The sequence below is a fragment of the Pseudophryne corroboree genome, chromosome 5 (assembly GCF_028390025.1).
Source record: "Pseudophryne corroboree isolate aPseCor3 chromosome 5, aPseCor3.hap2, whole genome shotgun sequence".
Lineage (NCBI taxonomy): Eukaryota > Metazoa > Chordata > Amphibia > Anura > Myobatrachidae > Pseudophryne > Pseudophryne corroboree.
This window is the reverse complement of record NC_086448.1, coordinates 164,959,891-164,985,696: the sequence shown is the minus strand read 5'-3', so window position 1 is coordinate 164,985,696 and position 25,806 is coordinate 164,959,891. Positions and strand designations below refer to the sequence as shown.

Here is a 25,806-nt window from a genome sequence, read left to right as displayed (position 1 = left end):
CCAAAGAACCAGGGAAGCGCAGGGAGAACGGTTGATGGCGATGAGCATCCGAGCGTTTGAGGAGGCATCAAATCAACCAAGACCTCAGGTCATTGACACTTGGAGGAAACCAAGGATTTGTTATAATTGTAGAAGAGAAGGGCATTATGCCAGCAACTGTAATAACCCACATAAAGTCAGACCCCCTAGACCAAGAAATGAGCAAAGTTATAACACACAAAATTATAATCAGGGATCATATAGGAAAAATTTTGGCCCACACCCATAATGTGCAGTCAGGAAAGGTGATCATTAGGACTGATGGTAAGCCTGAGGTTATAGTTAATAAATTGGGAGGTCATTCCCTGAAAACACAGGAATGACCGGGTGAAACGTTGTAAATGTATCTGTGAAATGTTTCGTTTTCTCTCTCCCCATCTCTGACGATTATTGGTAGGATTCAAACATTGCATACATACTTGGTCTTTGCAGAAGTCTACCAAACCCCAGCATGACCTATCCGCACCAATGTATTCTGGCCAGATACAGACAATGGAATATGGAAGTGCTGGGGGGAGGGACTGCGCAAGGAAACCATTGGACATGTAGATATGACAGCCTGATGATCTGACAGTGTTTTGAAATGTTTGAAAAATGTTTTTTTTTTTCTCTTTTCCTATTGATGGCTATTGTTGATTTAAGTAATATACACATGCACATAAATTGTTCTCTCTCTTTGTTTTTTTTGCTGTTGTTGTTTTCTCTCTCTTCTCACTCATGCTTTCATGTTTTAAAGATGGTATGTCACCCATCAGTTAGACAAATGGTAATGCAAGATTTTTGCTCCTTACAGAAAGATCGCTGGTTTGGAGGGAATATTGCATCACCAGAATGTTCGTTTGGAAGACTGAGAGACAGCACCTTTGAGAAGACAGCAGAACAAGAAGAACAACAAGACGAGAGAACTAATTATCGTAACAAGTTTCTCTCCCCCTCAAACTGATTTTCTGTACCCCCATTACAAATTTCTTCTTTTCTCCTCCTGTAAGATGGACTTGCCCCAAGAGACTGTGATCTGGATTTTCCTGTTGACCATGATGTTGACCAGAGCAGTCTGTTCCGGTGAGAGTATCAGTGAGGTCGTGAAAGGATCCAGAAAGGTCCTGATGATAAAGATGGAGGTGTAAATTTCCAATAGCAACCCAATCACCAAGCAAAGGCGAGTACCGGAAACGATCTAGCAGCCATGTTATTTGTAAACATTTTTCTTTTAAGGATTATTAGCTGAAGAAAACTGTATCTGTAGGCTCTGTGATAATGTCATTGAGGATGGGTGTATTAAGAAATGCCAATCCAGTTTTAATATCCATATGGACCGGCATCCCTTGAGTGACTATCACTCTTTAGTGGGTAGTGTGCTTAATAAAACAGATTGTTGGGTATGCTCTCAAGTACCTCAAGGTCACAGAAAATCAGGGCTAGTACCATTTCCTTTAACGTTAGGGGAGGTACTTGAGTTAAATGGTGGGAGACCGGTGGACCGGAGGTTTAATATCTCCAGCCCTCCTAGTTTGAAGCTCCACCAATACCATGTGGATAGGTCCCTATTATGTTTCAACATCTCCAATCCCCGAAAACCGGGAAATTGGGAAGTGTCATGGAGTAACCACACCATGACCTTTTCGCATAGAGCAGATAGAATGCCTACAGATACAGAGCTTGTACGCCACATAGCCAGTAGAGGAAAATCTTTCCGGTATAGGTATACCTTAGGAAATAGGATTACTAAAGTTGGAGAGGTATCACCAGGATACTGTGCACATATCGTACAACCTGATACGTGTACTAAGCAGATGGAAGAATTAGGGTTAGGAGATTTCACATGGAAGCTGTGTAATATGGTTATGTCCTACTCCGTCCCATATGTTCTCCCCGATGATGCATATTTCATATGCGGGAGAAAGGCGTACAAGTGGCTTGCCCCAAACTCTGAAGGATTGTGTTATATTGGAAAAGTACTGCCTGAAGTAATGACTGTATCACATGACAAAATGAAAGACATACACCGTGGTGCCCAAGCTCCTTATACTCACACCCATTACGAGCACGTTGTTAAAAGGCACCTGATAGAGAAGACAGAGCATCCGGCCTCTGATCTGATAAGTGAATCCACCGGGATTCAATTCTTAATCGCGTTAGATTTCACCCGCACCGCTAGAGGAGTGCTGAATTATAAATACATTTCTGCACTCGCCAATTTGTTAGATAATATCACTGAAATGTATGATGACACGTTTAGGTATACTGGAAGAGAACTTCAGGCTTACAAAACAGAACTGGTACAGCATAGAATGGTTCTCAATTACCTCACAGCAGTGACAGGCGGATATTGTGTCACACTGGCAACACAATACGGCGTGAAATGTTGCACATATATTACGAATAGCACCGAGGATCCGGTCGAGGTCATAGACCAAAAGATGGACGATATTCTCCAATTGAAGTGGGAATTTCGCAGGAGACACAATCTCACTCTTGCTGCTGTAGGTAATGAGCTGACTGGTTGGGTGTCATGGTTGAACCCGCGAAATTGGTTTTCTGGTTTAGGAGACTGGGCTCAAGGAGTCATAATGGATGTTGGGAAGTTTCTCCTATGTATCTTAGGTGTTGTCATATCGATTGGATTGATATTTAGATGCGGTCAGGCTTTAATGAAGTGCAATCATCGTACTAGGGTAATGAGTTTAAGGAGTGAGGAAACTGTAATTAACCTGGACTTGATTTATGACCCAAATGTAGAAACAATGATGTGATGAAAATGCGATTTCTACAGTCCGTTTCTTTCACCTGTTTTTCCGTTTTCTCCAAGGTAACAAGACCCACTTGGACGAGGAATTTGATGAGCCGATATACAGACAACAGAGGGATTAAAGAAGAAGTTTGACAACCTGATACACAGATTTTTGATGAACTATGCCATGGATCCCCAGTTTCCCTAGAAATTTTAAAATTACGCTAGCCCAACACTTTTGTAAATCTATGGACATTGACAGCTTTGCTCGCACCTTATGGGCAAAAGCACAAAGAAGACTGCATTCAACAGACACCAAACAAGACCTCAATCGACGAATGTACATTTACCTGACATAGAATACCACCGCATTTACCGTAATTATGTCTTTTCTTCATTTCTACAACCCTCAGGTAATGACACACATAGTCGATAGGGAATACAGGCACAGATATCAGCAATCACATATCTCCCCCATTCATGTATCATCAACTAAAATGTGCTCCCCCATTTTGTTACAACCAAAGCCAAAAAGAGCTCGGTAAAGTTTGACAGCCCATCCACAGACCCGTACCGCGGGATAAGAAGGAATTCAAATGTATACTTCGCAATACCTCGAAGCTTGATTTAAAACACGTACGGCACGATGATACATGACCCCCAAGCACGGATTCATACACACATGCTTCTGCTATCTCACTAGGTCATACCCTCTTCACACCTTCTCCTCTCTCCTCCTTTACCCAACCATGTAAATGTATTAACCCCTAACATATATTTTTCTCTTTTTGAAATGTTTTCAGGAAGTGGCAGTTATTGTTGACTGCCAAAGGGTGGACTGTCAAAGTCAGAAAAATATCTCTACACACACTGCCATATTTGCACCTCATACTGGTCCGCACTGCGCATGCGTACGCTCTCCCGTACGTGCACATACTCACAGTCGCGGGCACCCGCAGGCGCACGGTATGCGTATTTACGGTAGAGTTTATGTGATCGTAGCGTGCGACTCAATCGTTACATATTTTCAGTAATAATGTATTTTGTAGATCATGGTCCCTTTGATAGATTCTGAAAGTTTAGTTAACATAGCATGTTCCTGAACAGAGAGATCCCTCTTTGTATTGTACGAAGGGTCTAACAGGGGTCATACAGTGGTGTTTGGTACCCATCGGAAGAGTATTTAAATAGCAATATTCCGGTGTTGGTTTGGAGCGGATTAATCGCTCGTGCGAATAGTTATGGACATAAGAAGTTTATGTCCATTTACTATTATTTGTTCTTATTTAGTCATGCGGCGGGAAACTCAGTATCCCACCCACCTGAACAGTTGGAAACAGTCACAGCCCACCTGTATGAATCAACCTATGACCTTTTGTTATAATGCGAAGCCGAATTCCTGTGTCCAATGAACAATGAGATTGTAGGGACCATTGAATTGTATTGTGTGTGGGGCATAAATAGGCAGGCCGACCGTATCCAGTTCACTCTCTTCAACGGTTCTCATTGCTGATAATCGGGAGCTGGATATCGAGGCGCATGCGATCGTTTCCCCTTGTGCGTAAGTTTTCTCCGCAGTCATATTGTCTTGATGTTATTATGAGCCATCTCTCTCTCCTCTCTTTTTCCCTTATTTTCCCTTGATTGTATTGTATTGTATTGTATGGTATTTCCTGTGTAATTATCTGGTTAGTTAGTCTATGTTATATTGTAGTGTATGCTTTGTACTGTGATTCTTTTGCAAGTATAATAGTCATAATACATATAATAGGTTTTGGACCCTAAGCCCAGGTATCTGTGTATTTCTTATAGTGTTAAGTATTCCCTGAGCGTCGGTGACGCCCAAGCAGCTTTGTAGTTAATCAGGTTACACCAGGTTGCATTTACACTCTATCACCACACTAAGGTTTACTGTATATTTAGTTGTTAATGGTATAGATATAAAGGTTTAACGTCGTAAGCGTCTGCACCGCTGGAGATCTCCTCGTGGTCCCAAGCGTCCGCTACGCTATAGCGAATCATTACGTTAGTCGGCAGCCAATAGCGTGCCTGCCTGTGATCTCTGGGCCGTAAGCGAACGTGACGCTTGAGCGTCTCGACTACGGTTGAGCGATCGTTACGCAACTGGCGTACCCTTACGGTACTTCTTACGTAGATAGCGTACAGTGTTCTTAGACCTCTTAAAGTGTTTTATATACGATAAATATTTAGCTTTATCAGGGCTTTTACATGACAAAGCCGCCAATTCTGACACACGCCTAGCCGAAGCTAAGGCCAATAGCATGACCACCTTCCACGTGAGATACTTTAGCTCCACGGTCTTAAGTGGTTCAAACCAGTGGGATTTCATGAAACCCAACACCACGTTGAGATCCCAAGGTGCCACTGGTGGCACAAAAGGGGGCTTAATATGCAGCACTCCCTTAACAAATGTCTGAACTTCAGGAAGAGACGCCAGTTCCTTTTGAAAGAAAATGGATAGGGCCGAAATCTGGACCTTTATGGATCCCAACTTCAAGCCCATAGTCACTCCAGACTGTAGAAAGTGCAGAAATCTGCCCAGTTGGAATTCCTCTGTAGGGGCCTTCCTGGCCTCACACCAAGCAACATATTTACGCCATATGCGGTGATAAAGGCTAGGAAGGACGTGACAGCAAAGCATTATCAGCGTAGGAATAACTTCCTCCGGAATGCCTTTTTCCGCTAGGATCCGGCGTTCAACCGCCATGCCGTCAAACGCAGCCGCGGTAAGTCTTGGAACAGGCAGGGCCCCTGTTGCAACAGGTCCTGTCTGAGAGGCAGAGGCCATGGGTCCTCTGTGAGCATTTATTGCAGTTCCGGGTACCAAGACCTTCTTGGCCAATCCTGAACAATGAGTATTGTTCTCACTCCTCTTCTTCTTACGATTCTCAGCACCTTGGGTATGAGAGGAAGAGGAGGAAACACATAGACCGACTGGAACACCCACGGTGTTACCAGGGCGTCCACAGCTATCGCCTGAGGGTCTCTTGACCTGGCGCAATACTGTTGTAGCTTTTTGTTGAGACTGGACGCCATCATGTCCACCTGTGGCAGTTCCCATCGATTTGTAATCTGAATGAAGACTTCGTGATGAAGTCCCCACTCTCCCGGGTGAAGGTCGTGCCTGCTGAGGAAGTCTGCTTCCCAGTTGTCCACCCCCGGAATGAACACTGCTGACAATGCTTGCACGTGATTCTCCGCCCACCGAAGAATCCTGGTGGCTTCCGCCATCGCGACTGCTTCTTGTGCCGCCCTGGCGGTTTACATGAGCCACCGCGGTGATGTTGTCTGACTGAATCAGCACCGGTTGGTTGCGAAGCAGGGGCTCCGCTTGACTCAGGGCGTTGAATATGGCCCTTAGTTCCAGGATATTTATGTGCAGACAAGCCTCCTGACTTGACCACAACCCTTGGAAGTTTCTTCCGAGTGACTGCCCCCCACCCTCGGAGGCTCGCATCCGTGGTCACCAGGACCCAGTCCTGTATGCCGAACCTGCGGCCCTCGAGAAGGTGAGCACTCTGTAGCCACCACAGAAGAGACACCCTGGCCCTGGGGGACAGGGTGATCTGCCGATGCATCTGAAGATGCGATCCGGACCACTTGTCCAACAGATCCCATTGAAAGATCCTCGCATGGAATCTGCCGAAGGGAATGGCTTCGTACGATGCCACCATCTTTCCCAGGACTCGCGTGCAGTGATGCACCGACACCTGTTTCGGTTTTAAGAGGTCTCTGACTAGAGTCACAAGCTCTTGAGCCTTCTCCGTCGGGAGAAACACCTTCTTCTGGTTTCTGGTCTGTGTCCAGAATCATGCCCAGAAAGGGCAGACGCGTCGTAGGAATCAGCTGCGACTTTGGGATATTCAGAATCCAGCCATGCTGTTGCAACACTTCCTGAGAGTGCGCTACGCTGATCTGCAACTGCTCCCTTGACCTCGCCTTTATGAGGAGATCGTCCAAGTATGGGATAACTGTGACTCCTTGCTTTCTCAGGATCACCATCATTTCTGCCATTACCTTGGTAAATATTCTCGGTGCCGTGGAGAGCCCAAACGGCAACGTCTGGAATTGGTAATGACAGTCCTGTACCACAAATCTGAGGTACTCCTGATGAGGCGGATAAATGGGGACATGCAAGTAAGCATCCTTGATGTCCAGAGACACCATAAAATCCCCCTCTTCCAGGCTTGCAATGACCACCCTGAGCGATTCCATTTTGAACTTGAATCTTTTCAGATAAATGTTCAGGAACTTTAAATTTAATATAGGTCTGACCGAACCGTCCGGTTTCGGTACCACAAACATTGTGGAGTAGTATCCCTTTCCCTGTTGAAGAAGGGGAACCTTTACCACCACCTGCTGGAGAAATAGCTTGTGAATTGCCGCTACCACTACTTCCTTTTCTATGGGGGAAGCTGGGAGGGCCGATTTTAGGTAACGTTGAGGGGGCATCACCTCGAATTCCAGCTTGTATCCCTGAGATACAATCTGTATAGCCCAGGGATCCACCTGTGAGCGAACCCACTGGTGGCTGAAATGTCGGAGACGCACACCCCCACCGCTCCTGGCTCCACCCGTGGAGCCCCAGCGTCATGCGGTGGATTTAGTGGAAGCCGGGGAGAACTTCTGTTCCTGGGAACTAGCTGTAAGGTGCAGCTTTTTTCCTCTGCCCCTGCCTCTAGCAAGAAAGGAAGCACCTCTGACCTTCTTGCTTTTTTTTTGCACGAAAGGACTGCATTTGGTAATACGGTGCTTTCTTAGGTTGTGAGGGAATATATGGCAAAAAGTTTGACTTCCCAGCAGTAGCTGTGGAAACCAGGTCCGAGAGACCGTCCCCAAACAATTCCTCACCCTTGTAAGGTAACACCTCCATGTGTTTTTTGGAGTCGGCATCACCTGTCCACTGCAGAGTCCACAGGACCCTCCTGGCAGAAATGGACATTGCATTAATTCTAGAGCCCAGTAGGCAAATGTCCCTCTGGGCATCCCTCATATATAGGACAGTGTCTTTTATATGCCCCAGGGTCAGCATAATGGTATCCCTGTCCAAGGTATCCATTTCCTCAGACAGATTATCTGTCCACGCCGCTACAGCACTACACATCCAGGCCGACGCAATTGCCGGCCTCAGTAGAGTCCCTGAATGTGTATAAACAGATTTCAGGATACTTTCCTGCTTTCTATCTGCAGGATCCTTTAGGGCGGCCGTATCCTGTGGCGGCAGGGCCACCTTCTTAGATAAGCGTGTGAGAGCTTTATCTACCCTAGGGGAGGATTCCAAGCGCACCCTGTCCTCTGGCGGGAAAGGGTACGCCATAAGTAACCTTTTGGAAATCAGGACTTTCTTATCTGGGGAATCCCTCGCTCTTTCACATAACTCATTTAACTCATGTGAAGGGGGAAAAGTCACCTCTTGCTTTTTCTCCTCATACATACAGTATAAACCCTCTTGTCAGGGACAGGGTTCACCTCTGATATGTGTAAAACATCCTTCATCGCTAGAATCATGTAGCGTATAGGTTTTTGTCATTTTCGGTTGCAATTTTGCATCATCGTCGTCGACACTGGAGTCAGAATCCGTGTCGACATCTGTGTCAACCATTTTGGATAGTGGGCGCTTTTGAGACCCTGAGGCCCTCTGCGCTGTAGGATCAGGCATGGGTTGAGACCCTGACTGGCCCGAGGTATCAGCTTTATCCAACCTTTTATGCAAGGAGTTTACATTATCATTTAACACCTTCCACATATCCATCCAATCAGGTGTTGGCACCGTCGGCGGCGACACGTCAGTCAACTGCACTTGCTCTGCCTCCACATAGCCCTCTTCGTCAAACATGTCGACACACGCGTACCGACTCACCACACACACAGGGGGAAGCTCTAAATGAGGACAGGACCCCCACAAGGCCTTTTGGAGAGACAGAGAGAGAGTTTGCCAGCACACACCCCAGCGCTATATAACCCAGGGATTACACAGTAAGTTAGTGTTTACCCCGTAGCTGCTGTATATGATTAATGCGCCTAAATTTATGTGGCCCCCCCCCTCTCTTTTTTTACCCTTCTACCGTGATTCTGCAGGGGAGAGCCTGGGGAGCTTCCTCTCAGCGGAGCTGTGGAAGGAAAATGGCGCTGGTGAGTGCTGAGGAAGAAGGCCCCGCCCCCTCAGCGGCGGGCTTCTGTCCCGCGATTTTGTGTAAAAATAATGGCGGGGGCTCATGCATATAACAGTGTCCAACTGTCTATATGCAGCTTTTGCCAGGAGGTATCAATTGCTGCCCAGGGCGCCCCCCCCCTGCGCCCTGCACCCTACAGTGACCGGAGTGTGTGGGTTAGTGTGGGCGCAATGGCGCACAGCTGCAGTGCTGTGCGCTACCTCATGTGAAGACAGGAGTCTTCTGCCGCCGATTTCGATGTCTTCTCCGCTTCTGCCGGCTTCTGTCTTCTGGCTCTGCGAGAAGGACGGCGGCGCGGCTCCGGGAACGGACGACAAGGTCAGGTCCTGTGTTCGATCCCTCTGGAGCTAATGGTGTCCAGTAGCCTAAGAAGAGCAACCTAGCCGCAGTTAGTAGGTTTGCTTCTCTCCCCTCAGTCCCACGTAGCAGAGAGTCTGTTGCCAGCAGAAGCGCTCTGAAAATAAAAAACCTAACTAAAATACTTTCTTATTAGCAAGCTCAGGAGAGCTCACTAAAAGCACCCAGCTCTGTCCGGGCACAGATTCTAACTGGAGGAGGGGCATAGAGGGAGGAGCCAGTGCACACCAGATAGTACTAAATCTTTCTTTAGAGTGCCCAGTCTCTGCGGAGCCAGTCTATTCCCCGTGGTCCTTACGGAGTCCACAGCATCCACTAGGACGTTAGAGAAATATATTTTATAGTAGCTGGTTTTCCTACTTTTTTTCTGCAATTTAGATACCAACATACTACATTATCACTTCTAGAAGGTTTCTGAACAAAATAAAAGGGAACTGAATATAAAACTCGTTTAAATCTCTCCAGCATCATATTTCCGGTCACAGAATGTGGTGTGGCTTGAAACAAAAGGGAGTGGCTTTGTCTGGAAAGAGTGGGGTTTGGACATATTGGGATGTGATGTCTTTTGCCCGAGCCCATAATGATTGTTGGCAGGAGTGCGCACACATGATATGGCATTTTTTATGCAAATTACATCAAATCAGAAGGCATTTTGATTCAGAGGAGGCATGACTACATTGGCACATGTGCCATCACCAAGTGACAGTCATTCATTCAGACCACCCAACTAGCTTAGCTACCTAATCGGAAACAACAGGCCATCCATTGGTATGACTAAGTCGGTTGCTGGCTGCCATGTTCTTCAATAGCATTACTGAGAGGAAGTATCTTTAGACCCATACACTATCACATGTTTATCTCAACCTTCAGGTCTGGTAAGCTCCTGAGAAGGTTACATAGAAACTTCAGAATGTTATCAGTATTCTATACAGGCCACTGGCCTGGCAGAGGCAGAAACTGCATACTGGGCAACACACCTGAGGAAGCCTCTCCTGGGATCAAGTAGGAGAATTCTATACTGCCTGTTGTACCCCTAGCAATGGTGGGGGGGGGACCATGCTCTATTCCGTGTCTAGAGGTCTTCAAATCCTGTATTATAAAATACATACATAAGACCCCCTGACCCGTTACTGTACAGTGAAGTGGCACTCCATTGTTCCATTGCAGCCACCCCCTCCCAAAACTTGCTCACATGAGACGTATGTACTGGAAGACAAAGCTTTGCCCAATACTGCCCCTCATATGCCAGTCACTTCTTAGCTGTCCCTCGGCAGGGCTGCGTCTCTATGTACGCCATCCTTGTCTACAGTGCCGAGAGCAGGAACATTTTGCAGTTAACGCAACAGTTGAAGTAAGTTAAGAAAACCCTCCCAGGAGACTGACAAGCAGGGTAGATTGTTAAATAATCTATACTTAATTATACTTTTAATTTCTCTAACGTCCTAGAGGATGCTGGGGACTCCGTAAGGACCATGGGGATAGACGGGCTCCGCAGGAGACATGGGCACATTAAGAAAGAATTTAGTTCCTGGTATGCACTGGCTCCTCCCTCTATGCCCCTCCTCCAGACCTCAGTTTGATACTGTGCCCAGACGAGCTGGGTGCTTTTCAGTGAGCTCTCCTGAGTTTACTGATAGAAAGTATTTTGTTAGGTTTTTTATTTTCAGGGAGCTCTGCTGGCAACAGACTCCCTGCATCGTGGGACTGAGGGGAGAGAAGCAGCCCTACTCTCTGAAGCTAGGTCCTGCTTCTTAGGCTACTGGACACCATTAGCTCCAGAGGGATTGGTACGCAGGATCTCACCCTCGCCGTCCGTCCCGGAGCCGCGCCGCCGTCCCCCTCGCAGAGCAGGAAGATAGAAGCCGGGTGAGTATGAGAAGAAAAGAAGACTTCAGAGGCGGCAGAAGACTTCATGATCTTCACTGAGGTAACGCACAGCATGAGCCCCCGCCAATTTTACACTTTTAGCGGGACAGAAGCCCGCCGTCGAGGGGGGCGGGGCTTCTTCCTCAGCACTTACCAGCACCATGTTTTTCTCCACAGCACCGCTGAGAGGAAGCTCCCCGGACTCTCCCCTGCTTATACCACGGTAGAAGAGAGGGTTTTAAAGTAGAGAGGGGGCACATAATTCGGCGCAGATAATAACAGCGCTACTGGGTAAACATTAAATTGCTGTGTTTTTTCCTGGGTCATATAGCGCCAGGGTGTGTGCTGGCATACTCTCTCTCTGTCTCTCCAAATTGCCTTGTGGGGGAATTACCTTCAGATGAGCATTCCCTGAGTGTGTGGTGTGTCGGTACGTGTGTGTCGACATGTCTGAGGTAAAAGGCTCTCCTAAGGAGGAGATGGAGCAAGTGTGTGTGTGTGTGTGTGTGTGTGTGTGTGTGTGTGTGTGTGTGTGTGTGTGTGTGTGTGTGTGTGTGTGGTGTCTCCGTCGACAACGCCGACACCTGATTGGATATGTGAAATAAAGTGCTGAGGTAACTTTATTGCACAAAAGATTAGAGAACAGACAGTGAATCTACACAGGTCTGTCCCTATGTCGCAGAGACCTTCAGAGTCTCACAATGCTCACTATCCAAAATAGTAGACACTGATATCGACACAGAGTCTGACTCCAGTGTCGACTACAATAATGCAAAGTTACAGCCAAAACTGGCAGAAAAAAGTATTCAATATATGATTATTGTACTAAAAGACGTTTTGCGTATCACTGATGACTCATCTGTCCCTGACACGAGGGTACACATGTTTAAGGGGAAGAAAGCTGAGGTAAATTTCCCTCCTCTCATGAAGAAAAAGAGCGGGAATCTCCAGACAAGAAGCTGCAGCTTCCCAAAAAGAATTCTCAGGGAGTATCCTTTCCCTACTAGGGCCAGGATACGATGGGAATCTTCCCCTAGGGTGGGCAAAGCTTTGTCACGTTTACCCAAAAGGTAGCGCTGACTTAACAGCTATCCTCAGGGATGCTGCAGATAGCTTGCAGTAAAAGTACTTTGAAGTCCATTTACACACATTCTGGTACACTACTCAGACCGGCGATTGTGTCGGCATGGGTTCATAGCGCTGTACCAGCGTGGACAGATACCTTATCAGCGGAGATTGAAACCCTAGATAAGGATACCATGGTATTGACCCTAGTATGTGTGTGTATATATATATATATATATATATATATATATATATATATATATATATATATATATATATATATATATATATATATATATATATATAATGTGTGTGTGTGTGTGTGTGTGTGTGTGTGTGTGTGTGTGTGTGTGTGTGTGTGTAAAACATGCCCAAAGAGACATTATGTGCAAGAACAGAAATAACCAAGTCGGAAGGGGCACTCAAGCTGTGGCTCCAATTAATGTGTATTTAGCAGCTGTCTAGATAGGCTAGTCACACCTATAACATCATACATACAAGCAAGAAAAACAGAAATAAGACAGCGCTGATTGAGATGGATTGTCGATGAAATTACAATAATATTTAATGAATTAAAATTACAATAAAATATTTAAATGAAATAGGTCTCACTGCACTAATGAGCTTATAGTCACCATACATATATAGATTGATCACTTGCCGCTTGATCCAATGTCCCCATGGGACCCGCACGATTAAAATGTCCCTTATCCTGGGGTTGTTGCACAATCCCCGGGCCGAATGCTTGTTATTATTAGGGAGATAATGCTGGTTATTATTATTAGGGAGATAATATGAAATACAATTCACACATTGTATCTCCAACAGGTGGTGCTCAAGGTTCCCCTCCTGCAACAAGGAAGGCGATATGACTCAACCTTGGCTGTAGTCTCGAAACCGTACGGTTCGGTCAGACCTATTTTTAAAATTAAAATCTCTGAACCTATACGGGAAAAGGTTCAAATTTAAAGTGGAATCGGCCAGAGCGATCATCGCCAGCCTGGAAGGGGGGGATTTGATGGTGTATCTAAACATAAAGGCTGCATACCTTCATGTTCCCATTTATCCACCGCATCAGGCGTACCTGACAATTGCGATACAGGATTGTCATTACCAATTTCAGGGTAATTGGCGGAAATAATAGTGCTCCTACGCAAGCAAGGAGTCACAGTTGTCCCATACTTGGACGATCTCCTATTAAGGGCGAGATCAAAAGAGCAGTTGTTGAACAGCGTGTCACTTTCGCTGAAGGGGTCACAGCAACACGGCTGGATTCTCAATTTCCCGAGGTCACAGTTGGTTCCTATAACTCGTCTGCCCTTCTTGGGTCGGATTCTGGATACAGACCAGAAATGGGTTTACCTTCAGATAGAGAAGGCCCAGGAACTCATGACTCTAGTCAGGGACCTATTGAAACCAAGACAGGTGTCAGCGCATCACTGCACTCGAGTCCTGGGAAAAACATTCCCTTCAGCAGGTTCCATGCGAGGACTTTCCAATAGGACCTACTGGACAAGTGGTCCGGGTCACATCTACAGATTCATCAGTTGATCACCCTATCGCCCAGGGCCAGGGTATCTCTCCTGTGGTGGCTGCAGAGTGCTCACCTTCTAGAGGGCCGCAGATTCGGCATTCAGGACTAGATCCTGGTGACCACGGACGCGAGCCTCAGAGGCTGGGGAGCAGTCACACAGGGAAGAAATTTCCAAGATTATTGGTCAAGTCAAGAGACTTGTCTTCACATCAACATATTGGAACTAAGGGCCATATACAACGCCCTACGTCAAGCGAAGACCTTTCTTCGCGACCAACCGGTTCTGATCCAGTCAGACAACGTCACCGCAGTAGCTCATGTAAACCGCCAAGGCGGCACAAGGAGCAGAGTGGCGATGGCGAAAGCCACCAGAATTCTTCGCTGGGCGGAGAATCATGTAAGAGCACTGTCAACAGTGTTCATTCCGGAAGTGAACAACTGGGAAGCAGACTTCCTCACCAGACATACGTCCTGGAGAGTGGAGACTTCATCAGGAAGTCTTTGCACAGATTGCAGTTCGGTGGGGACTGCCACAGATAGACAGGATGGCGTCCCGCCTCAACAAAAAGCTGCAGAGATATTGCGCCTGGTCAAGAGACCCTCAGGCAGTAGCGGTAGACGCCCTAGTGACACCGTGGGTGTTCCAGTCAGTCTATGTATTTCCTCCTCTTCCTCTCATACCCAAGGGTTGAGAATAATAAGAAAAAGGAGGAGTGAGAACAATCCTCATTGTTCCAGATTGGCCACGAAGGATCTGGTATCCGGATCTGCAGGAAATGCTTACAGAAAATCCGTGGCCTCTTCCTCTAAGGCTGGACCTGTTGCAACAGGGCCCATGTCTGTTCCAAGACTTACCGCAGCTGCGTTTGACGGTATGGCGGTTGAACGCCGGATTCTAACGGAAAAAGGCATTCCGGATGAGGTCATTCCTACGCTGATAAAGGCTAGGAAGGACATGACATCTTAACATTATCACCGTATATGGCGAAAATATGTTTCTTGGTGTGAGGCCAGGAATGCTCCTACGGAAGAATTCCCTTCACTTCCTACAAACTGGAGTGAATTTGGGCCTAAAACTTAGGCTCTATTAAGGTTCAGATTTCGGCCCTATCCATTTTCTTTCAAAAAGAGTTGGCTTCTCTACCAGAAGTTCAGACGTTTGTAAAAGGAGTGCTGCGTATTCAGCCTCCTTTTGTGCCTCCGGTGGCACCTTGGGATCTTAGCGTGGTGTTAAGTTTCCTAAAGTCACACTGGTTTGAACCACTTAAAACGGCGGAGTTAAAATATCTCACGTGGAAGGTGGTCATGTTATTAGCCTTGGCTTCGGCTAGACGTGTGTCAGAATTAGCGGCTTTGTCACATAAAAGCCCCCATCTGGTTTTCCATATGGATAGAGCAGAATTGCGGACCCGTTCGCAATTTCTGCCGAAAGTGGTATCATCTTTTCATATGAACCAACCTTTTGTGGTGCCTGTGGCTACACGTGAGTTACTTGATGTGGTCAGGGCTTTGAAAATTTACGTGGCCAGAACGGCTAGAGTCAGGAAAACTGAAGCGCTGTTGTCCTGTATGCATCCAACAAGATTGGTGCCCCTGCTTCAAAGCAAACTATTGCTCGCTGGATCTGTAATACGATTCAGCAGGCGCATTCTACGGCTGGATTGCTGTTACCAAAATCGGTCAAGGCCCATTCCACTAGGAAGGTGGGCTCTTCTTGGGCGGCTGCCCGGGGGGTCTCGGCACTACAACTGTGTCGAGCTGCTACTTGGTCGGGTTCAAACACTTTTGCAGAATTCTATAGGTTTGATACCCTGGCTGAGGAGGACCTCCTGTTTGCTCAATCGGTGCTGCAGAGTCATCCGCACTCTCCCGCCCGTTTGGGAGCTTTGGTATAATCCCCATGGTCCTTACGGAGTCCCCAGCATCCTCTAGGACGTTAGAGAAAATAGGATTTTACTTACCGGTAAATCTATTTCTCGTAGTCCGTAGAGGATGCTGGGCGCCCGTCCCAAGTGCGGACTTCTTCTGCAATACTTGTATATAGTTATTGCTTCAATAAGGGTTACGTTATAGTTGCATCGGTCTTGCACTGATAATATGTTGTTTTCATACTGTTAACTGGGTAGTTATCACAAAGTTATACGGTGTGATTGGTGTGGCTGGTATGAATCTTGCCCTTGGATTAACAAAATCCTTTCCTTGTACTGTCCATCTCCTCTGGGCACAGTTTCTCTAACTGAGGTCTGGAGGAGGTGCATAGAGGGAGGAGCCAGTGCACACCAGGAACTAAATTCTTTCTTAAAGTGCCCATGTCTATCGCCATGGTCCTTACGGAGTCCCCAGCATCCTCTACGGACTACGAGAAATAGATTTACCGGTAAGTAAAATCTTATTTAAACCCTCCATCACTTTTAAAAAGCCTCTAAAATTAACTATCCATCACAACACAATTCCTTGTACAGGCAAGTCGCAGTAATTCCGTTTCTTCCCTAAAATTGGCCCTCATTCCGAGTTGTTCGCTCGCAAGCTGCTTTTAGCAGCATTGCACACGCTAAGCCGCCGCCTACTGGGAGTGAATCTTAGCTTAGCAGAATTGCGAACGAAAGAATCGCAATATTGCGAAAAGATTTTTCTGTGCAGTTTCTGAGTAGCTCAAGACTTACTCTTCCAGTGCGATCAGTTCAGTGCTGTTCGTTCCTGGTTTGACGTCACAAACACACCCAGCGTTCGCCCAGACACTCCCCCATTTCTCCAGCCACTCCCGCGTTTTTCCCAGAAACGGCAGCGTTTTTTCACACACACCCATAAAACGGCCAGTTTCCGCCCAGAAACACCCACTTCCTGTCAATCACACTCCGATCACCAGAACGAAGAAAAAACCTCGTAATGCCGTGAGTAAAATACCAAACTTCTTAGCAAATTTACTTGGCGCAGCCGCAGTGCGAACATTGCGCATGCGCAGTTAGCAGAAAATCGCTGCGATGCGAAGAAAAATAAGAATTTACTTACCGATAATTCTATTTCTCGTAGTCCGTAGTGGATGCTGGGGACTCCGTCAGGACCATGGGGAATAGCGGCTCCGCAGGATACAGGGCACAAAAGTAAAAGCTTTAGGATCAGGTGGTGTGCACTGGCTCCTCCCCCTATGACCCTCCTCCAAGCCTCAGTTAGGATACTGTGCCCGGACGAGCGTACACAATAAGGAAGGATTTTGAATCCCGGGTAAGACTCATACCAGCCACACCAATCACACTGTACAACCTGTGATCTGAACCCAGTTAACAGCATGATAACAGCGGAGCCTCTGAAAAGATGGCTCACAACAATAATAACCCGATTTTTGTAACAATAACTATGTACAAGTATTGCAGACAATCCGCACTTGGGATGGGCGCCCAGCATCCACTACGAGAAATAGAATTATCGGTAAGTAAATTCTTATTTTCTCTGACGTCCTAAGTGGATGCTGGGGACTCCGTCAGGACCATGGGGATTATACCAAAGCTCCCAAACGGGCGGGAGAGTGCGGATGACTCTGCAGCACCGAATGAGAGAACTCCAGGTCCTCCTCAGCCAGGGTATCAAATTTGTAGAATTTTTCAACGTGTTTGCCCCTGACCAAGTAGCAGCTCGGCAAAGTTGTAAAGCCGAGACCCCTCGGGCAGCCGCCCAAGATGAGCCCACCTTCCTTGTGGAATGGGCATTTACATATTTTGGCTGTGGCAGGCCTGCCACAGAATGTGCAAGCTGAATTGTACTACACATCCAACTAGCAATCGTCTGCTTAGAAGCAAGAGCACCCAGTTTGTTGGGTGCATACAGGATAACAGCAAGTCAGTTTTCCTGACTCCAGCCGTCCTGGAAACCTATATTTTCAGGGCCCTGACAACATCTAGCAACTTGGAGTCCTCCAAGTCCCTAGTAGCCGCAAGTACCACAATAAGCTGGTTCAGGTGAAACGCTGACACCACCTTAGGGAGAAACTGGGGACGAGTCCGCAGCTCTGCCCTGTCCGAATGGACAATCAGATATGGGCTTTTGTGAGACAAAGCCGCCAATTCTGACACTCGCCTGGCCAAGGCCAGGGCCAACAGCATGGTCACTTTCCATGTGAGATATTTCAAATCCACAGATTTGAGCGGTTTAAACCAATGTGATTTGAGGAATCCCAGAACTACGTTGAGATCCCACAGTGCCACTGGAGGCACCAGACATGGTACTTGCTGAAGCAAGTCCCTTCTTAGCGGCAGAGGCCATGAATCCTCTGTGAGCATTTCTTGAAGTTCCGGGTACCAAGTCCTTCTTGGCCAATCCGGAGCCACGAGTATAGTTCTTACTCCTCTACGTCTTATAATTCTCAGTACCTTGGGTATGAGAAGCAGAGGAGGGAACACATACACCGACTGGTACACCCACGGTGTTACCAGAACGTCCACAGCTATTGCCTGAGGGTCTCTTGACCTGGCGCAATACCTGTCCAGTTTTTTGTTCAGGCGGGACGCCATCATGTCCACCTTTGGTCTTTCCCAACGGTTCACAATCATGTGGAAGACTTCCCGATGAAGTCCCCACTTTCCCGGGTGGAGGTCGTGCCTGCTGAGGAAGTTTGCTTCCCAGTTTTCCACTCCCGGAATGAACACTGCTGACAGTGCTATCACATGATTTTCCGCCCAGCGAAGAATCCTTGCAGTTTCTGCCATTGCCCTCCTGCTTCTTGTGCCGCCCTGTCTGTTTACGTGGGCGACTGCCGTGATGTTGTCCCACTGGATCAATACCGGCTGACCTTGAAGCAGAGGTCTTGCTAAGCTTAGAGCATTGCAAATTGTCCTTAGCTCCAGTATATTTATGTGGAGAGAAGTCTCCAGACTTGATCACACTCCCTGGAAATTTTTTCCCTGTGTGACTGCTCCCCAGCCTCTCAGGCTGGCATCCGTGGTTACCAGGACCCAGTCCTGAATGCCGAATCTGCGGCCCTTTAGTAGATGAGCACTCTGCAGCCACCGCAGAAGAAACACCCTTGTCCTTGGAGACAGGGTTATCCGCTGATGCATCTGAAGATGCGATCCGGACCATTTTTCCAGCAGATCCCACTGAAAAGTTCTTGCGTGAAATCTGCCGAATGGAATCGCTTCGTAAGAAGCCACCATTTTTCCCAGGACCCTTGTGCAATGATGCACTGACACTTTTCCTGGTTTTAGGAGGTTCCTGACTAGCTCGGATAACTCCCTGGCTTTCTTCTCCGGGAGAAACACCCTTTTCTGGACTGTGTCCAGAATCATCCCTAGGAACAGTAGACGTGTCGTCGGAAACAGCTGCGATTTTGGAATATTTAGAATTCACCCGTGCTGTCGTAGAACTACTTGAGATAGTGCTACTCCGACCTCCAACTGTTCTCTGGACCTTGCCCTTATCAGGCGATCGTCCATTTTCTTTGAAGAAGAATCATCATTTCGGCCATTACCTTGGTAAAGACCCGGGGTGCCGTGGACAATCCAAACGGCAGCGTCTGAAACTGATAGTGACAGTTCTGTACCACGAACCTGAGGTACCCTTGGTGAGAAGGGCAAATTGGGACATGGAGGTAAGCATCCCTGATGTCCAGGGACACCATATAGTCCCCTTCTTCCTGGTTCGCTATCACTGCTCTGAGTGACTCCATCTTGATTTGAACCTTTGTATGTAAGTGTTCAAATATTTCAGATTTAGAATAGGTCTCACCGAGCCATCTGGCTTCAGTACCACAATATAGTGTGGAATAATACCCCTTTCCTTGTTGTAGGAGGGGTACTTTGATTATCACCTGCTGGGAATACAGCTTGTGAATTGTTTCCAATACTGCCTCCCTGTTGGAGGGAGACGTTGGTAAAGCAAACTTCAGGAACCTGCGAGGGGGAGACGTCTCGAATTTCCAATCTGTACCCCTGGGATACTACTTGTAGGATCCAGGGGTCCACTTGCGAGTGAGCCCACTGCGTGCTGAAACTCTTGAGACGACCCCCCACCGCACCTGTTTGTACGGCCCCAGCGTCATGCTGAGGACTTGGCAGAAGCGGTGGAGGGCTTCTGTTCCTGGGAATGGGCTGCCTGCTGCAGTCTTCTTCCCTTTCCTCTATCCCTGGGCAGATATGACTGGCCTTTTGCCCGCTTGCCCTTATGGGGACGAAAGGACTGAGGCTGAAAAGACGATGTCTTTTTCTGCGGAGATGTGACTTGGGGTAAAAAAGGTGGATTTTCCAGCTGTTGCCGTGGCCACCAGGTCCGATGGACCGACCCCAAATAACTCCTCCCCTTTATACGGCAATACTTCCATGTGCCGTTTGGAATCTGCATCACCTGACCACTGTCGTGTCCATAAACATCTTCTGGCAGATATGGACATCGCACTTACTCTTGATGCCAGAGTGCAAATATCCCTCTGTGCATCTCGCATATATAGAAATGCATCCTTTAAATGCTCTATAGTCAATAAAATACTGTCCCTGTCAAGGGTATCAATATTTTCAGTCAGGGAATCCGACCAAGCCACCCCAGCGCTGCCCATCCAGGCTGAGGTGATCGCTGGTCGCAGTATAACACCAGTATGTGTGTATATACTGTTTAGGATATTTTCCAGCCTCCTATCAGTTGGCTCTTTGAGGGCGGCCGTATCTGGAGACGGTAACGCCACTTGTTTTGATAAGCGTGTGAGCGCCTTATCCACCCTAAGGGATGTTTCCCAACGCGCCATAACTTCTGGCGGGAAAGGGTATACCGCCAATAATTTTCTATCGGGGGAAACCCACGCATCATCACACACTTCATTTAATTTATCTGATTCAGGAAAAACTACAGGTAGTTTTTTCACACCCCACATAATACCCTTTTTTGTGGTACTTGTAGTATCAGAAATATGCAACACCTCCTTCATTGCCCTTAACATGTAACGTGTGGCCCTAAAGGAAAATACGTTTGTTTCTTCACCGTCGACACTGAAGTCAGTGTCCCCGTCTGTGTCTGTGTCGACCGACTGAGGTAAATGGGCGTTTTAAAGCCCCTGACGGTGTTTGAGACGCCTGGACAGGTACTAATTTGTTTGCCGGCCGTCTCATGTCGTCAACCGACCTTGCAGCGTGTTGACATTATCACGTAATTCCCTAAATACGCCATCCATTCCGGTGTCGACTCCCTAGAGAGTGACATCACCATTACAGGCAATTGCTCCGCCTCCTCACCAACATCGTCCTCATACATGTCGACACACACGTACCGACACCCAGCACACACAGGGAATGCTCTGATAGAGGACAGGACCCCACTAGCCCTTTGGGGAGACAGAGGGAGAGTTTGCCAGCACACACCAAAACGCTATAATTATACAGGGACAACCTTTATATAAGTGTTTTCCCCTTATAGCATCTTAATATATAATCATATCGCCAAATAAGTGCCCCCCCCTCTCTGTTTTAACCCTGTTTCTGTAGTGCAGTGCAGGGGAGAGCCTGGGAGCCTTCCCACCAGCAGTTCTGTGAGGGAAAATGGCGCTGTGTGCTGAGGAGAATAGGCCCCGCCCCCTTTTCGGCGGGCTTCTTCTCCCGTTTTTCTGACAACCTGGCAGGGGTTAAATACATCCATATAGCCCCAGAGGCTATATGTGATGTATTTTTAGCCAGTATAGGTATTTTCATTGCTGCCCAGGGCGCCCCCCCCAGCGCCCTGCACCCTCAGTGACCGTTGGTGTGAAGTGTGCTGAGAGCAATGGCGCACAGCTGCAGTGCTGTGCGCTACCTCATGAAGACTGAGAAGTCTTCAGCCGCCGATTTCTGGACCTCTTCTCTCTTCAGCATCTGCAAGGGGGTCGGCGGCGCGGCTCCGGTGACCCATCCAGGCTGTACCTGTGATCGTCCCTCTGGAGCTAGTGTCCAGTAGCCTAAGAAGCCAATCCATCCTGCACGCAGGTGAGTTCACTTCTTCTCCCCTAAGTCCCTCGTTGCAGTGAGCCTGTTGCCAGCAGGACTCACTGAAAATAAAAAACCTAATAAAACTTTTACTCTAAGCAGCTCTTTAGGAGAGCCACCTAGATTGCACCCTTCTCGGCCGGGCACAAAAACCTAACTGAGGCTTGGAGGAGGGTCATAGGGGGAGGAGCCAGTGCACACCACCTGATCCTAAAGCTTTTACTTTTGTGCCCTTTCTCCTGCGGAGCCGCTATTCCCCATGGTCCTGACGGAGTCCCCAGCATCCACTTAGGACGTCAGAGAAATTAACAAGCGAACAACTCGGAATGAGGGCCATTGTACAAAATGACCACCATCTATTTACACATCATTTCCCAGGAGGAAAAGCCACAAGCAGAGAGGGACAGAAAGAGGTGGTCAACCTAAAACATCACAAAGCAATCTGACCCATGCCCTCTAAATTTACACACAGTATAGACCATACAGGAAACCTGTAACATAGCAGCAGAGGAAAGTTACACATTCCAATGAAAATTAAATGTAGGGCTCAATATAAAAAAAGGAAGGCTTTAATATTGATCACAGAATACACCGTAAGTAACATAGCTGTAGGGCAGTGGTTCTCAAGTTTACACCTGGGTACACCCCTGACAGCCCATTTGTGTTATTTGTTTCCACAATACTTGCAAAGCAAAACATTTCTAATACATATAATTACTATTACATAAAAATGTTTAGGTTCCACTATATATAGGAGTAATAAATGTGCCCACAGAGCGTGCTGCTAGCCAGGATTCAGTGACGTCACAGAAAAGTGATGCGCATAAGGTGACGTTACTCAGAAGAAAATACTATAGAACAAGGTGACGGTATTGTATCACATTGCTGCTAGGTTGCAGCTTGAGAGCAAAAGTTCCGGGTCATCCACTGCACTCGCCATTCCCAGGATTGGGGTGCAAACCTGCACTTGCTATTCCCAGGTTTGGGATGCGAAGTGGCATGTGACCGCATTCTATAAATATAATATATATGGACTTTTTAATTTTTATTTTTTTTAACTTTACTGAAAACTTTTTATGGTTTTACAACTTTATTATTTATCTAGAAACTGGTAAAACGTAGTAACATGCAATATTATCAGCCAATGCCATAGCAGCATATGCAGACATTAGGGGCACTGTGACAGAATCATCTGGATTTCATAAATCAAGGTAATCTCTTCTGTGCAGAAAATACCGTCAAAAGATTTTCCCTTATTTTCCGGGTCCCACTGAGACACCTGGTGAAGAGATCGTGGGGACTCTGCTCTCCCTATGTGTCTAGTTATCACCTACATACTGCATTCCACGTCACAGCGGATACCCCAGGCTGAGAACCGCTGCATTATATACTGTTGCAATATTAGTATGGATGCATTTGTGTTACAGAGAGTGTTTTGGGAACTGAAACCAGGTATAAATCATATCATTTATCTCCTGCCAAATGATCACTGGCTGTGCCTAGGAATATTGTCAGCTGAAATTACTATTTCAACAGGAAAAACACAGGTTGGTTACAGACAATGCCGAACGTGGAATCATTTTTTTTTTCTATCTATTGACCATGATAATCTACAAAATTCCTGTATTTTTACAGACTCTCTCTACCCATCAGGAATTTTCAATTGAGTAACCCTTCAAGCCCTTTATGAATATTCCCTCTGTTCAAACTATACCACGTGAAACACATTTTTACATAACATCCGAAACTTGAAACCACAAGTCAGCGCACACTTTTGCCAGCTTATGCCCTGAACATTGAACGTTTTAAAGGGCCCATTCTGAAAAACTGACTCACGATACGGCTTTCCAGCCTGCACCTCACTGCTTACACCACCACTTGTACAAATGTTGCAAGTAACTCATCTCTGAGCGCAAAACGGGCAGCAGAAAGTCTATGCCTTACCCATTTCTGGAGAGAAATTCCCATTGGTTTCCACAAAGTCCCCAACATGGTTTCCAAACGGTTCTCTATCCCGACCTTTGTAGGACCCATCAGGCAGGCCAGCGGACTCCCGGGAGAAGCGGGGGTAGGGTTTCTTAGGCAGTGGTCGGTATGGCTCTAGCCCCTTGATGGGCACATATCTGACGCCTTGGCTCTCCTCGCTAAAGTTGAAATAAATAAACAGCAGAAGTGTCCAGGTCACGGAGGTGAAGAGGCACCCATAGCAGAAACAGCGGAGAGCGGCACTGCCCATTGTACCCCTAGCATTGTCGAGGGTGCATTCTCAATTCCCTGCCAGAAGGTTGGAAGAGAGGAGACAGAATAAAATAAAAAAGAAAACACATAATTAGAATTATCTGCATTCCATGAGTTAACATCCTGCAAATATATACCAAGGTCAGCTTAATCAGTGGCTTGTACTATGTGTGCACATTAACCTGGCAAGCTCTGACTGACATACTACCTGGCACTGGCAGGCACCCAGGTGCCCATGTGTCACACAACCCAGTCTCCAGGACTAATGTGCCTCTGCATCCCGGGATACATCATGTCAGACCGGGCTACAGCTACACAAACTCTGACTGCAACTACTGGCCACCCACCAAATGCCCTTCCTGCCCACACACCACGAAAACCGGGCCCTGCAGCCAGCCGCTTACCTGGGCCCCTTTCCAGAGTGGTCTGGGGAAGACTGCCCGTGATCTCCAATGCTGGGTGACAAGACATGTAGCCCCTCCCACTACATGACGTCGGCGCCAGAGGCTCAGCCCCCAGGCTGTATCAGGAGAGGCGATTCACTGTGTGGGCGTGGCCAGCGGTTTCCCGACGCTCATGGGCATTATAAACAAGCAAGTGGACGTAGAGGTCAAATTGTTGTCTGTGTGTGTGTCTCCGTTAAGGAGACATATTGCCGGGGCCGATCCGCTCAGTAATGATGTTTGCCCTCCAAGAAAATGGCCGACCTTAACTTCACGTGAATGTTTTTGTTCTCACTGATGTTGTTTTCGAATGTTTTGCGAGAGGTAGAGTAGAGATGCAATTCCAAAGACTTGCTCCGTTTTAGTTGTGTGGCTTGTATACATGTAGCTATACAGCATAACATATACAGAGAGCAAACTACATGAAAGTGCACTGGCGCTGTACTCAGTATTAGTGATTCCCGTGATGCCCAGAGCAGCTGTCACACTTTTACATGTCACTTAATGCTGTATTATAGCAGTGAAGAGAAGGAAAATAGGCACTGAACTGCTATGCATCATTTATCAAAGGGTTAACTCCACAGAAATCAGAGATTAGATCTTTCCTATTATCTGCCCTGAGCTATAAAATCACATAGGTACCAATGTTATCTGCCCTACACTATATATACTGGAGACATACCCTCCAACTGTACCTTTTTAATAGGTACAGTACCTTTTTTTCATGGTCTGTACCGATTTTTGCCTCTCCAAACTTCCATTGAAAGCATAGGAAAAGGGGCGTGACCACGCCCCCTTTACACGCGACCACGCCCCCTTTACACGCGGTCACGCCCCTTTTCGGATTTGTACCGATTTTTCTGTGTAAAATGTTGGAGGGTATGTGGAGATGAGCGGGTTCGGTTTTACTCGGATTTACTCGGTTCTCAAAACGGCACCTTATTGGCTCACCGATGTCACGTGTTTTGGATAGCCTATAAGAAAAATCTGGATAAAACCGAACTGGCGTTAATTCTGGTGTTAAATCCGAACCCGCTCTATACACATAGAATAGGCAGATAACGGTAGCTGCGGGCACATAACAGGAGCAGCGGGCAGATAACAGGTAAGGAGGGAGAGGGCGACTTACCGGCGCTTCGCTTTGTTTAACCAATAACTGAGACAAGACAACTTTGTTTCTTTGGCAAATCAAAAGGTCACAGCTTTATTGATTAAATATATAATCAAAACCAAAACAACCGCAGGGCAGGAAAAGGGAAGCGGTGCGTCAGGCTCACGCAACGTTGTACCTAGGGTTGCCACCTCATCCCCTTAATACTGGAGACCTGTGATTTACACAGGTTTTGTGGCTGATTAAAACCAGGTGGAATGCAGGCTTGAATTCAATCAGCCACAGAACCTGTAT

General features: G+C 47.1%; 1 protein-coding gene across 1 annotated transcript in view; it reads right to left on the bottom strand.

Annotated features, from left to right (window-relative positions):
• Positions 1-24,514, bottom strand: part of GALNT11 (polypeptide N-acetylgalactosaminyltransferase 11) — a 99,297-nt gene extending 74,783 nt beyond the window's left edge. Inside the window, exons 1-2 of the mRNA XM_063921857.1 lie at positions 24,363-24,514; positions 23,665-23,994 (exon numbers count right to left, since the gene is read on the bottom strand). Of these exons, the coding sequence (XP_063777927.1) occupies positions 23,665-23,956 (292 nt within the window). The 5' untranslated portion in view covers positions 23,957-23,994; positions 24,363-24,514. The remainder of the gene's footprint in view (positions 1-23,664; positions 23,995-24,362) is intronic.
• Between the last annotated feature and the right edge of the window lie 1,292 nt (positions 24,515-25,806).